Genomic DNA, 16,267 nt, shown 5'->3' on the forward strand with positions numbered 1-16,267 from the left:
ACTATTGGTTTTTCCAGGCGACTTCCCTGTGAACCAACAATCTCTCCCAATGTACAAAACACTTGTCCCAGAAAGTCCTGAAATAGATAAAAAGATTAAAGCTCATAAGTTTCCAAACTATCTTCACAGTATATGTTTTGTATATTACACATCTGCAATGTTTTCATTGCTGAAATACTGACATATCCAACTTCCAATAATAGGTAAAATTAGCTCAATATCCATTAATTTTACCATGTGACTTTCATATGTTTGCACAGCATTTTGTGCTTTTAATCACAGTTTTGTTATTTTGAGTTCAGAGGCATTGCATTTTTTTTTGTTTTGTTTTAAGCTAAAATAAAAATAGAAAAATGTTGGAGGTTTCAAATACATAATTGGCTTAACTTCAGATGCCTCTGAAATTACTGGAACTGTTGGCTGAGGAGACAAAATGAGAAAGCACATAGCTTAATTAATTAAGCTCTGTAGTTTGATCTTCTCTATAATGTATTAGTATCCCCTCACAGAATTGCTCTGCTGGTTCAATTAGTTATTACATGAGTTAATACCAGCATATTTTACAATATGTGCCTAAAAATTCATTAAGTAAAATACACTATGACATTCATTAACATACAACTACATGATTCTTATTTTCAAGACTCAGAATAAGACTTAAAATGAGAGGTCTGATATTAACACTGCATTTCACATATAAAGAAACTAAGTGCTTATGTCACATTGTATGCCTATGTCAAAACATCTCATGTACCTCATAAATACATACACCTGTGTACTCACAAAAATTTTAAAATTTAATTTAACTTAATTTAAAAAAAAAAGAAACTAAAACTCTAGAAGGTTGATTTTCTATAAATAGCAGAGCCAGGACAAACTCCGATGTTCTGATTCTAGACTGTTATGTCACATAAGAACTTAACTACCATAAATACAATGCAATTTCATATGTCCATAAAATAAGGACACCGACACTATCTGGATATGTATGTCAAGAAAATGTGAAGTTGTTCCAGGGAAAGACACGGGCCTTCTAGTTTAGCCTGTATATGATTCAAAGAATTGCCCTGTTCTAAACAAGGTGAGCGATCTCTCTAAATTGGTTGTGTAGTGAACTGGACCAAGAAAATCCCTAAGAAGGATGGACAGAGAGAGAATTAATGGCAAACAAAATGTGTTCAGTACTAGTAGGCATTGTACTTAGTAGTATTAGAGAGAAATGACTGTTCTCAAATTAAAGAAAAAAAGCCAACTCATGTTTAGGCATTACTATCAGCCCCATTTCTCAGATACGGGAATTAAGGCACAGAGAAAGTAACTTGCTTAGAGCTACAATGTAGACCCAAGTCTAAACCCAAGACTTACCACTCACTTAACCACTATGTCAAGCCATGCTGTCTCTCCGCTTCTAGTCTAATGAAAGGAATGACACCCAATCACATATAAGCTTACCAAGCCACAAAAGTAAAAACTATGTTCTTCAGTGTTAAGGAGGAAAAGTGGGGGTGGAGAAGGACATTAATTAAAAAGAGGAGGAAAAGACCTCTGTAGACTCGGATAGCCCAGGGAACATTTTCCCAAAAGAATTAACTTTCTTGAGAGCCAGTAAGAAATCAGATCAGATCTTGCTTGGAGAGAAGAGAACTGGACATTCTAGATTTAGAGAACAGTTCAGACTGACAGGCAAGAGAATAATGAGCAAAGAGAAAGGACTCAAGTAAAAGGTAGAAATGGAGAGGAGGAGCCAAGCCTAGAGAGGGTCCTCACAGGCAGACACCAAAGTTGTCTTAGGGTAATCAGAAGCAACCAGAAGCCTTTCGCCAATTCAGGGACACCATTAGAGTGGTGCATTCAGAAGATTACTCAAGTGTCTATTTGCAGAATGAGTTGAGGAATGAGGACAATAACAAAAGCCAGATCAATCAGAAGCCGACAGTAGTTAATAAGAGGCAAAGTGTTAAGGCCCCAAACAGGACTGCACAGAAAAATCACAAGATTTGGTGAAAGCCCTATCTGCATATGAGGCAAAAAATAACTGCACATGTGATATCTGGATATTGCCAGCAGGGATATACCTTCATTAAACTACAAATCATTTTAAATTCGCTTTCAAAGGCATCAAGAGAAGTTGAGATAAAGCTTTCACATATTTAAATTATCTTTCATAATGGCCCTTCTTTATCAATGTCAAAACAGATTTTACAAATGTTTATGGAATTTTAATAAACCTAAATTTCTTTAAGTCTCATGACAGCTAGAAAGAGCTAAATACTGAAGATCTGAAATGTATCACTGCTCTTCTGAGTCAGCAGCAAAAACAACATACAAGGGGGATTCCAGAATTCTTTTCTAAGGATAGTTACGCTAATGGGCACCTGCAAATGCTACATATTAAATGGACTTTGCCAATGGAATAGCAAGTCTCAGTAAAAGCCATCTGTGCCAAAATTACTCAAAAGAATAAAACGTAAATATTGAGCAGGATAATACTAACGTGGAGACATACTAACAAATACAAAAGAACACATGAACATCATCTTGGCGGAACAAAATCAACAAAATGTGCACCGAAAAGTTATGATGTGAATCGATGTGTGTCTGTATCAAAGGCCACACACACACTGGTGTCAACAGCTCTGCCCAGTCCTAACTGAGTGGCCAGAACTCCACTAGACTGGTTTGATAAACCCCTGAATTAAAAACACCTGAGTGCTAGGTAATGAGAGCTATTTCATACCTACAAGAAGCATAAGAAAGTGTATATGGCTTGACAACACTATGACACACACTACCGGACTCTACAGAAAAAGCCCAAGGAGAAAACTAGGTCAGAAGTCATTTCCTTTCCCAGCTCCACCAGCTCAGAGGAATGCCATCAGCCAATTAGCTCAGCTGGGACTGCTGAAGAATCAACACAGGCGCAGAATGACAAATGTGAAAAGCACAGACATCAGCCGAGAAGGAAAACAGAGTCCTGCGGCCATAAGCTGGACGTACGGCCATACAGGGCAGTATTGCCAGATTACGTGCCAGGCCTTTCCCTTAAAGGTGAATCTGGGAAGTATAAGGCTATAGAAGACCTCTGCCTGTTGCTCTCCAAATTCAGGAAAGTATAATGCACATATTACTACTTGAATGGAGGCCTCTACAAGTACTGTATGTTTTGCCCCCACATTTAATGGCATTTGTGTAGTTTGTTGTTGCTGTTGTTGTTGTTTTTACAATTCTGTGTGTTTGTGTATTCCCTATCAAAACAACACATATATTAGTCACAATGCAAAAATTAGCATATAATATTTTTCCATTACTTGCTGTGTTGAAAAGTTCTACCAAATCCATCTTTAGCCATCTTAATGGTTCACATTTGCTAAGTATTTTACACAATACTAAAGATACAGTGCTTTTAGTAGACATTTCTAGATATTTCGGTTTGATAAAGATGAAAATAAAATATAGCTATAATATGAACTGTTTTGTCACTTCTTATTCCGGTATTGTGTTTTAGTTGACGCATCATTAAATCTAGGTAACAGTAGTATTTCCAGTAATAAATCCAGGCACCTTTCCACAATTCTAACCCACACATAAACCAAATCTAGCTTAGAGTGTCTAGTAGCTGAGAAATGCTTCAATTTATTGAATTATTTTAGCTATTGGCCTCTCGCCAAACTGGCTATGAGATCAATGAAAATTTATTGAATGAGCGAATTATTACTTTACAATCTAAATGGAACCTAGTTTTGGAATGTGTTTAAATGTACATGAGCCGTATTGTTTGTACACAGGATGCATTCTAACACTTAAAAACATCCGGTCAGGCACCGTAGCTCACACCTGTAATCCCAGGACTTCAGCACTTAGGGAGTCCTAGTCAGGCAGATCATGAGGTCAAGAGATCAAGACCATCCTGGCCAACATGGTGAAACCCTGTCTCTACTAAAAATACAAAAATTAGCTGGGTATGGTGGTGCATGCCTGTAGTCCCAGCTATTCGGGAGGCAGAGACAGGAGAATCGCTTGAGCCTGGAAGGAGAAGGTTGCACTGAGCAGAGATCATGCCACTGCACTCCAGCATAGCGATATCGAGTGAGACTCTGCCTCCAAAAAAAAAAAAAAAAAAAAAAAAAAAAATCTAAATTCAATGTCTGGTATTAAAGAAGAAAGACTTGAGTTAGAAATGAGGGAGACAGAAAAATAGAGAGTAGAGCAATACAAAGCATTACAGCAATAACATGAGCTTCACATTGCATAGGTAGTTTTCAAACAACTAACCAGATAATAAGAGGGAATGTGTTTGGATTATCCCTGTAACAACCTAATCTAGATTTATTACTCATATATGGCTCAACATTCAAGGAAACATTGCTGTGCCATCAGGTTTCAGCTGATTAGTATACAAATACATTTATGTTTCTCTTGACTTTCATGCTAATATTCAGGGGAATGTCGAACTATATGCATGACCATAATCTTGTTCCTTCAGAATTATTACTTTATTTCTTATGTGCCAATGTTTACAGATCAATCCCTCCCATCTACATTTTATTTTATAATGTAGCTTGCTACCAGTCTGTATTCATGAAAATTACATTAGTACTACTGGCTGTGGCAATTCTACATACGTAAATTGGAAATTTACTTTGCAGCCAAAGATCTGGTTTGCAGTTCTATGCTGCCTGCATGTATGTCAGGACTGAACCATTTACTAATGTCTCTGTGTCTGTTTCCTCATATATAAAATGGACACAAGGAATAATACCAATCTTACAGGCTGTACAGAAGACTAAATAAGATAATATACACAGATAATATATGCAAAGTTCTTAAAACAGATACTTAGAATGATAAACATCTAATAATCTATGTCTCCCTAATCCTTCCTACTCCTTTAAGAGAGTATTACTATATATTCAAAACTTGTTACTTGCTACTGGATTCCAATACTGAAGATATTATAATTAGCTAAATAAGATAATTTACTTTCTTTTCCAAAACTAATTTGCAGTCATGGTCAATACACGTTTGTTTAAACAAAGGCTTATTATAAAAGCTATTATAAAATAAGACACATATACATGTGAATTACATTTTACAAACTACGAAATAGTAAACCAGGAGGCATTAACTGTAAGTGAAATTTCTAATCTTTATACTACTATAAAGTAATCAACACATCATCATAAACCATTTCATAAACATTCAATAGTGTGGCATCTTTCTCCTAATGGTCTACTAAAGATATTATTTACATGACTTTTCTGTTTTATGAAGTGATCAAGGAGCATCTGAAAATACAGTTTCCCTAATTAATAATTTAGATTAAAAGACATGAGGTAGGTTTACTGGTAGTTGAGTTTTAATACAGCACAGTAGTTGGGTGCAGTCAACTGTTTAAGAGTTAATCATTCGATTTCTTCCTAAGAACCTGATTTGCTTCAGTCTCTTGCTTCCACCCATTTCTTGGTCATTTAACTGATTTTTAGCACATTCATACAATGGCAGTCAAATTAAGAGAAAATTAAGTGCTTCAAAATTTCTTGCTTTTGCAATATTTTAACTGTTGTGGTAAAAGATTGGTGAAAAATAAAAACTGACATTAACTGTGAAAACTGTACTGTTGATATTACCTGGTAATATTTTATTGCTGGTACTTCCTGATGATATTTCTCATTTCTTTTGTATTTAGTTAATTCATACAATCACATTACAATAAAAATTAGGTATGACTTAGTTATGTTTTGTGCAATATACAAACATGGCAATCATTTTTAATAAATGAACATGACACTTCTTTGCTCCAGTAGTTACTCCTACTTTTTTATTACTTGTTAGCACATCTATATGCTGTTTGGAGCTAAGGCAAACTCAACATGGAACAATTTGATTATATTTTGGGATTGTTTTTTTCTGTTTTGAGACAGGGTCTCACTTTGTGGCTCAGGCTGGACTGCAATAGCATAATCTCAGCTCACTGCAGCCTCTACCTCCTGGGTTCAAGGGATTCTCATGCCTCCCAAGTAGCTGGGATTACAGGAGTGTGTCACCACTCCCAGTTCATTTTCGTATTTTTAGTAGAGACAGGGTTTCACCATGTTGGCCAGGCTGATCTCAAACTCCTGAACTCAGGTGATCCAACTGCCTTGGCTTCCCAAACAGCTGAGTAATTTATAGGCATGAGCCACCACTCAGCCTCAATTCAATATTTTAGTTGAAACAACTTCTCACATTTTAATATTATAATAGTACAACTTTTTTCCAAAGCAAAGATTTGTCTTTTTAATGGATAGATCCATCTACAAACCAAAATGCTAAATCCAGCCTCCAAGAGATAATATAAAGTTCTAAACTTAAATTTCAAATACAATTTCTAAAATTATACCCTATCCCTGAATGTATGCATTTATTTTATACTAGCACAACTGTTGATTTTCGAGATATTTTTATATTCACAAATATAACAAATCTATGGAAAATATTTACATTGTGACAGCACATCACTTTTGACAGAACGCTAGTTCTCATCCATAACAAAGTTCAACATGTAATGTGTTAACAGGAAACAGGTAAATATTCTCACTGCTAGTAAACATGGTGACACAGCTGCTATGCCAAATAACTAGGAAACTTACTAAATATTATGATTAAATATCTGAAATATAGCATTATTAAGTAATATTAAGTATGACATTATACTATGACACAGTATCATTATTAAATACTAACCCCTGAGTAACGGCCAGTGTTACGGGCAAACAATCCCACCTAATATAACTTAACGAGTGCTGAAGTGACTATACTCAAACCCGCTGCAGGCATTTTCCCTATCTCTACGTCTAAGGCAGATACTATAAGACCCTACTGAAAATGCAAATAGGAAAGACAGGCATTTATAGTAACAGTCATAAACACTTTAGCTTGTGTATGTGTATAAAGCTGCCTCTCATCATCTATTAAGAACCGGAAAGAAGGCAACAGGAAAAAAAGAAAGTTTTTATTGAAAAAGCATCAGAGCATAACAGGAAGAGCTCTTTGACACAAGGCAGTCAGGTAGATACCTGAATAATGTGAGGGAGGGAACCATGTGAATGGTTCCCAGAAGCATTACAAATAGAAGAAAAGGCAAGAACAAAGTCCCTGAGACAAGGACTTGGGTGCTAAAGGAAAAGCAAGAGAGACAGCAGGTGAAAGCAGGGTGAACAATGGTGAAAATGGCAGGACAGGAGGCAACCAGGGGCTATATAAAGACTAATTTCTATCCTAAGTGTGGAAGAAAGCCATTGTGGGGTTTATACTGGGAAGTGACATGTCCTAGCTGGCTTTTAAAATTATCATTCTACCTACTTCCTCCCTCAAGATTGTATTCTATTCTATTTTCCATTTGCATTTTCTTTAGATAACTGGATTCCAACTTAATTGGCTGATGGTTACTAAATCTATATCTTAGTCTTCAAACACTGCTTAATCAATATCTCCATTTGGATGCTTACTGGGGGTCTCAAGTTTAACATGAACTTGGCCTTACCATGGGTATCTCAATCCCCACCCCTCTACCTCGATCTCTTCTCCCCAGTGTACCTCATTATGTAAACCATATTACTATTTACCCAATTGTTCTTATCAGGAACCTAATAACCACTCTAACTTCTCTTACTTTTACAGTGGACATCCAATTCATCATCAGTCATACTATAGACATATATTCCAAATCCGACCACGTCTTACCACTTCAATGGTTTTAACCACCACAGCTTGCTCACCAAGTCAAACTACAACTGCCTTATAACTGATCTCCTTAATTCCAGTCTTGCTGCCCCAACCGCATTCTCCACTGCCACTGTCACAGTCAGCATTTAAGTGCATGAGTCAGATCACATCGTCCTCCAGTGACATCCATCAAAGAAAAATCCAAACTCCTTTTTAACTGTGGCCTACACATCTCTCCATCGTCTGATTCCTATGGATCTTTCCAAACTATCTCAATCCACTCCCTTCACCACTCATAACATCCTGCATATGACAGCCATCTTTCTGTCACACCACCATTCCAAACTTTTTCTTGACTCAAGGCCACTATACTGTTCTTCCTTTTGCCAGGGATGCTGTTCTCCTAGATTTTCAGTCATTCCCTCCTCCTCAGTAATTATATACCCAAGGTGATAAATGACATAGAACCATGCTGGCTGGTTTAGGGAAACCTCAGCTTCTAACTATTGGTGCTTCTCAAGTCACTTTCTCCCAGTATCAATATCTTATTAGCTTAAGGGCCGCAAAGAAAGTAAAGTGTCTTAATCATTTATTGCATTTGTGTACATAGAGAAAATCTGCCCACCTCACCTCCTCAACTACAAAATGTAAGCTGCTTGAGACGAGAGGCCTTGTTTGTCTTATTCATTGCTATATTCCCCAGCATGACAAGTGTCTGCCCTAGATTTATTGTCTGTCTGACTATATGAATACATGTTAATACTTTAGAATTCAGTTCAGCTATATATAGATTAAATTAGCTTTATATTCTAATGAAAGCATCTTGCCCCACTTAAAAATCTGTTTCTACGAGAAACTGCATTTCATGGTCCAAACAATATTCAAATAAAATTTTTAAATATAACTGATCTGTATGTGAAAGTTTACATATATAGTATTTAGAAAGTGTGTTAAAAAATACACATCTTCACTGAAGGCTAGTGTCTAGTGGCCAAAATAATCCACGGAGCCATGAATACATCTGAAACAAAAATTGTAGTGGTGCCTTCTGCAACCAACCAAGTGGATAAATGTATTTTAGATTGCCTTGTGGGTATGAAAATCTAGTATACACAGACTATAGTTTCTATGCCATCTAGTCCAACATGCCAAGCAGAATCCTATACACACTAATTATGGGCCTGTCATTAATCCTTTCATTAATGATTTGGCTCATGCAATTTAATTATGCAAATTAAAGCATGCAATGTAGTTCTGCTAATGGTATTAAGATGAGTAGGTTCACTAGCACCTTAGAGCAGAAACTCAGAATTCAAAATGCCATGTTTTATTCACAGAACCTAAAACTATAGCAAAAAGTATTTTAGTAAAGATATTTTCTCAGAGAATCATAAACAGAATAAATCTTCTAAAGAAAGACATCCCTAGATTCCATAAGACTTTTCCTGGCACACAATGATTTTCACTAACACACTTTTCCACCACAAATAGAATCAATCAATTATGATCTTTTATGTCTTATGTCATACTTATCTGCCATGTTAAAAACCTAAGGTGTGGTGCTATATTCTCTCTCCATTTCCCTAACAGTATCAAAAAATAGGAATTTGACCCAAGAGTCTTAAGTACCAAACACCAAATAAAGTCACCCTGAAAGAAAATTCTTTCACAATTATCTGAAATGAGAATGAAAAAAAAAAAAAAAAATATATATATATATATATATATATATATAACTAATTCAAGGGGTTCTGTCTTGCTACAAAATCGCTTTGTAAAAAAGTAAATAAGTGCCTTTATGCCACATGCAACCTAGGCATTTAGCAGTCTTTCCTAAAAGGTTCCAGTTTATTTCACTTGGCAGGTAGACAACCGTCTTAAAGAATCATATCCTCAGGAAACAGACCTATCTTGTTTATTGGTTCTATCTGATCTTCAAAAAGCTTCATGAATTCCTTTTGGGTTGAATGAGTTATATGCTCCTTTACCTAAAATCTGTACTTAAATGCTTTTAATTAAGAAAGGGCTTTTGCTGTTAATTTCTAACAGAAATTCTAGACAGTCATCTCTAACAGTTCTTATAACAATTCAAAAGCACATTTTTCTTCTCTTTCCACATGCTTCACCCACTTACAAGCTCAGGCACTTATTAACTCATCTGTATAGTCAACTAATGTATTTTAAATATATAACACAGACACAAATATAAAGGATGGCTTAAAATGTGAAATAATATAAACCACGCGACCTATAGGAGATGAGGCAATACATCGGTAGAAAAATAATGAGAATCTGAACTAAGGCAGTTTTAGCAAGAAGGGAAGGGAGACAGAAAGGGGAGGGCACAGTGGCTCATGCCTATAATCCCAGCACTTTGGGAGGCCGAGGCAGGTGGATCACAAGGTTTCACCATTGGCCAGGGAGGGGTTTCTGTGGAAGTTAGAGATGAACGTTTCAAGAATGGAGTAGTCAATTCTATTTGGGAAAAAAGAGGGAGAGGGAGACATTACGAGGTGAAGAGTGAAGAGAGGCCACTCGATCTTGATCTAGCCCATGTTGGGGTAGTTTAAGTGAAAATTTGATGAGGAGAGAGTAAAAGAGGTATCATGAGGGTAAAGCAGTGTCAACATAGAATTTCTGAGGATGAGGGAGACAGGAAACTTTTCTTATGAAAATAAAAGCATTTCTACAAAAGAGAAAGATTTAAAAGGAAATATACATGTGTGGTTTCTAGGAGGAATCTCTCTTACATAATAATATCTAGTCAGTAGTGACTATTTAAGGGAAAAGAATTAGCTATGTTTGAGATACCTTCCTACCCTATACATTTCTCTCTGCCCTGTACTCAAGGCAACTACACTGAAAGGAACCACATGTTCCCAACTTGACTTAAAATATCCAATCCCACGGAAATGTCCTTACCTGCCCAGTTATTATGCCCTTTGAAGAGTAGTTTGGTCAGGCGTGGTGGCTCACACCTGTAATCCAAGCACTTTGGAGGCCGAGGCGGGTGGATCACCTGAGGTCGGGAGTTCCAGACCAGCCTGACCAACATGGTGAAACCTCGTCTTTAAAAAAAAAGAAAAAAAAATGAAGAGTAGTTTGAACTAAGAAACACAGAAAATATATGCAGGGAGAGTGGTACTTGGAAGTCTACGTCCAGTCAGAATTAGTGAGGTCATTTCCCCATGCGTACAATGATGAATAAACAGAGAAACTTGGTCTTCAGAGAGAGGCAGAAGCTCAGTAAAAGACATGGTAAAAAGAATATGTGGCCTGAGAGAGAGAAAGAGAAATGGAGAAAATCGCTTCACGCTCACAACTCACCATCCTGTTTCCAGTGCCAGCTCCCACAAGGCCAAGCTACACTTCACATTTATGACATGCCCATAATCCCTTTAATAAACCACTTATGTGTAAAAAGTGAATGCATTTCTTTTCTTACAACTCAACAATTTTGACTATAAAATGCAGTTTCTTTTCTGACTCTTTCAGGACATCTGGAAAACTTCCAATATAAAGCTATGCAAATAAATTGTAAATGTGTAGTCACAAAGCTATAAACCTTAATCACGAGCAGGAGGGGTGGCATGGCAACCACAATGAACTTTACTTATGGAGCGCAATAAGCTTGTTGCAGCATTTTTTTCCATTTGTAAAGAGGTCAATCACTTAGACTTCCTGAATACTTCTTCACGTGATTCTGCTGTATGCTTCACAGCACAAATAAGTCTCATACTTCAGTCAATGAAGGAGGCAGCAGTGAATTGTGATTTTTAGATTTTCCAAATCTATTTCTTAGCTTGTAATCCCCCTTTCTGTCTCATCTCTTTTCTGAATTATTACACTCCCCCTCTCCAAACTTCATGGGAAATCATCTATTCTAGTTTGACAGCCTGTAACAATGAAAAAGTAAAAAAAATCTTTCCTCCTACATTTCTGGGCATTGTTAGCCAGCCAGCCTTCTAACCCTGGCACAGCTGCTAATTCTACATTTGTGCACCCAGATTTCACTTGGCACCTCAGTTATCCCCTTTCAGAATGCTGTTTTCACCCACATGCAGCCCTTCCTACTGGGGGTGGCCTACTTCCAACTTCACACATCAATAAACAAACGGATGGATTAGCACAATGTTTTGCTGGAGTATCTCAATCTCATTCCTCCCTTCCCATCTGCACCTCTTTCTCCATCTAGCTCTGATGCCCAACTACTCCTGGACTCAGACAGTTCCCCAGGTAACAGTTGTTGCCTAGTGACTGGAGCTCTTGAGAAAAGAGGAATAAGTTGAAGGAGGGACCCAAAAAAGAAAACACAACTATAAGTGACTTAAGGACAGAGATTAAGTCTATCTTGCCCATATTATGCCCTCTGAAACTAGCACAGTGCCTGGCATATACAGGTATTTAGGAAATACTGGTAAACAAATGAACTACAAAAAAAAAAAAAAAACAGAACAACAAATCACTCTACCTACACCCAACTACTTCCCATTCTCTCCCAAGTTAAACCTTGCAAAAAGACCCAGGCTCGTTATTTCATCTTGCGTAACCTAATCCAATTTCAAATATCACAGGAAACTGTAATCCTCATTTATTTAAAATATAAAAATTAAAAATTAAAAAGATTAGCCTATTTTACTTACCAAAGGTAACTTTCCTTTAATAGTCTCCTCCAAAATGTTTTTCTGGGGATCTTTTAAAATGTTACTTATTTTCTATGACAATCACGTTACATGAAAAATAATAGATATATAACTTTAATAATAATAAATCAGCATACATATTAATCATAAACCATACGTTATAAAAACATAAAAATATGAACTTACATGTTTGGATAAGTTAGGGCTCTTTGAATCAACATCATACCTAAAAGATTGAAATATAAAACTCAAATTATTTCCACAAAATACAGCTAGAGAAAAACACCAGTATTTTCCAAAACACATAAATTATATAAAATCATAAATTATGAAATCCAAAATAACACCAATAGGAAGAAAAACTTAGCAAATTTAAAAGTTTCACAGAATCTGTGGCTTACTGCCAATGGTAGAATTGACAATCCTTGCATTCTCTCATTTCTAAAGACCTAACAAGTCTTAGTATTTTCTCATTAATCAATTCTGCTGTTCGGTAAGTTTAAACTTTCTCTTTTCTGTGTATCAGTATCCTAGTACTGTTCAACTTACTTCAAAATTCCTTAAAAACTGAAAAGCCCTCTTCTCTAGACATCATTTAAAAGGGCAACACCAGGGATCCTTGAGGTAATAGAAATGTTCTATATGTTGCCAGGATAAATGTCAATATCCTATTTGTGATATTGCAAGATATTTCTACTGAGGGAACCTAGGTAAAGGATACACATGTCTCTCTGTATAAGTTCTGTATTATTTTTTACAACTGCCTGTGTATGAATGTATATTTATCTCAAAATAAATTATTTTACTTTAAAAAATCAAATTAATTAACAAACGGATCCTGGTAAACCGGCTGTCCTTAGCATATATTTTAATTCTTAATATCTTAAATGCTATTGTTAAATTGGCTGGAGTAATGAGACATTATTTTTCCCTAATCAGAGGACTTAAAACATACATTTTATGGAAACAGAAACATATTTCATGAGACTACCATATGTTCTGGTTTTAGCCAGTTGGTACTGGAAATTAATCAGTTCTTGGAGAGATTCTACAATAAGATCATTCATCATCACTTTATTCCCTGGCACTACAGAGTTTGTAGAAGTAGAGAGGGCACCGATAGTCAAAATTACCTTCCATTTGCCAAATTCTTGTATAAGCAAATATTTGTACTGACTACAGACCGTCTCCCAAATCATATTCATTTCACACTTCCTGTAAATAGCTTCCTACCAAAAATTAACTGCCATTTTAAAGGTTAATTAAAGTCTCCTCTCTCACATAACAAGAATGTTTTCACAATTAAAGAAAGCATAAAAGTTCACTGAGTATATGGATACTGGGGAGAAGGGCATTCACTTACTAGCAAAGAATGTATACCATAAACTAGCTTTAAAATTGGAATGGCTCTAGGCAGTAATCATCCAAGGATACTAAGGCTTTGAAGTAAAAGGAAAAGGACTTTACTTTCTTTTTTTTTTTTTGAGATGGAGTTTTGCTCTTGTTGCCCAACCTGGAGTGCAATGGCAAGATCTTGGCTTACCACAACCTCCCAGGTTTAAGCAATTCTCCTGCCTCAGCCTCCTGAGTAGCTGAAATTACAGACATGTGCTACCACGCATGGCTAATTTTGTATTTTAAGCCCAGACTGGGTTTCTCCATGTTAGTCAGGCTGGTCTCCAACTCCTGACCTCAGGTGATCTGTTTGCCTTGGCCGCCCAAAGTACTAGGATTACAGACGTGAGCCACCGTTCCCAGCCAGAACAAAGACTTCTCTAATGAATAGATAAGACAGATAGCACCTGAACCCATGGATCAATCTTAGCATCACTCCAAGTGATGGGATGTGAGAGATAACACACAGAGCCACTCTACAGAGATGGAATTTCTTGCCTCACCTTCTCTTTTAAAAAATATTCTGATTCTCATCAACAGATAACTGGTATTAAGAAGGGGAAGGAGACTATTATAGAATACAGGAGGCACAGGACAAAAATAGAATGTGTGACTCTGGTTTGGAGCCTGACTTAAACAAACTAATTGTAAGACATTTTTAAGACTATCAGAGAAACTTTCAACTGGTCTGAAAGCTAGCTGCCATTAAGTACTTATTTGGCCTAAGGTTGGAGAATAGCAAACAGGAGGGTCATATATAAGCATCCTTATCCGTGAGAGCTTTATTTTGAAGTATTGGTAGGTGAAATTATAATAATCTGTAGGGGACCAGGCCCAGTGGCTCACAACTATATTACAGCACTTTGGGAGGCCAAGAAGGGTGGATCATGAGGTCAGGAGTTCAAGACCAGCCTGACCAACATGGTGAAACCCCATCTCCACTAAAAACACAAAGTTGGGTGTGGTGGTGTGCACCTGTAATCCCAGCTACTCTGGCCGCTGAGGCAGGAGAATTGCATGAATTTAGGAGGCGGAGGTTGCAGTGAGCCAAGAACACACCACTGCACTCCAGTGTGGGTGACAGAGCGAGACTCAGTCTCAAAATAAATAAACAAATAAATAGTCTGAAGGGGATAAATGAACCAAATTGGCAATATGCATATGCTACTTTTGAATATGCTTAAAAATGTCCATGATAAAGTTAAAATATTTAGAGCTTTTGCTGTCTTCAACAAAATAGTCTCTCCTCTAGAAGTCCTGTGGCCTCCTTTCCATAAAGAGAAGCAGAAAGATCAAGGATTAAATGCAGAGAATATAACTTCTTATTTTTTCAATAAGGAGGAACTTATTTTTTCAAAAAGGAGGAAGTTAATTGTCTCTCTCTTCCAAAAGCACATACTCATTATGACCTGTTTACCTATGTAAATGAATTTATTTTCATAATTTTATAATTAAATTTTACAACAGCAAAAAAAAAAGGGGGGGCATGTTGCAAAAATCTGCATCAGAAGAATTACAAGTTACTCTTCTTCTCATCAAGGCATTCTGAGCACTTTCAAAAGCTACAGCCTGGAACTGTAAAACAGAAAATTGCCAACATCTACTGTAGAACTACAGTTGCTAGTACAAAAAAAAAAAAGTATTTTATTCAAGAAATGTTTCTTATGTAAGAAAATTTTTTTTAAGGTAAGATTGAAATTAGCAACTTAATGTCAGAGATTAAACATAGCTGTGCTAACTCCTTCTCAAAAATCAACTCTGGAAACTATCTTCTAAAAAGAACTAAGTATGGACTGGGGAGAAGGGACATCAAATGTTCAATTAAAAAGTAAAAGGAACATATTGTCATCACAAAAAGCTTAAGTATCTTCAAATACAATCCTCTTTCACTGTATTTTACAAAGCTTTTTTTAATGCCAGTATCTCGTAGGTAATAGACATCACACCCCTGAATACAATATGTTAGATTATAAAGCATTAGAAATTACCATTTTTCTTTTCTTTTTCTTTTTTTTGGATAGAGTCTCACTCTGTTGCCCAGGCGACCTCGGCTCACTGCAGGCTCACTGAAACCTCCACCTCCCAGGTTCAAGCAATTCTCCTGCCTCAGCCTCCAGTGTAGCTGGGATCACATAGGTACCAGTCACCACACCCGGCTAATTTGTGCATTTTTAGTAGAGATGGGGTTTCACCATGTTAGCCAGGCTGGTTTTTTTGAATTACTGATATCAAGTAATCCGACCCCCTCAGCCTCCCAAAGTGCTGGGATTACATGCGTGAGCTACCATGCCTGGCCTAAAATTACCATCTTTCTTTTAAAACAATTTTTCTTCTAACTTTTCTAAACATATCAAGACTTCTCTAGTCCTCACTCTCACAGGTCATAACATAAACACTATATCCTAACTGGTTACAATGTAAACATGTAGCTGTGTATCTGTTAGTGAGTTCCACACTTTATTTAAGGAAGAGAGAATATATGATCATATAGGAAGCTTGGTAGTCTCTCCTAACAGGATGCATCC

The 16,267-nt window shown here is 36.6% G+C and overlaps 1 protein-coding gene across 2 annotated transcripts in view; it reads right to left on the reverse strand.

Annotated features, from left to right (window-relative positions):
• CPNE8 (copine 8) overlaps nucleotides 1–16,267 on the reverse strand; it is a 244,308-nt gene that overhangs the window by 163,080 nt on the left and 64,961 nt on the right. For both annotated transcript variants that reach the window (XM_003926648.4, XM_074403057.1), the window contains 2 exons: nucleotides 12,534–12,573; nucleotides 1–77 (listed from right to left, as the gene is read on the reverse strand). In XM_003926648.4, the coding sequence (XP_003926697.1) occupies nucleotides 1–77; nucleotides 12,534–12,573 (117 nt within the window). The remainder of the gene's footprint in view (nucleotides 78–12,533; nucleotides 12,574–16,267) is intronic.

The sequence above is a fragment of the Saimiri boliviensis genome, chromosome 7 (genome assembly GCF_048565385.1).
Source record: "Saimiri boliviensis isolate mSaiBol1 chromosome 7, mSaiBol1.pri, whole genome shotgun sequence".
NCBI lineage: Eukaryota > Metazoa > Chordata > Mammalia > Primates > Cebidae > Saimiri > Saimiri boliviensis.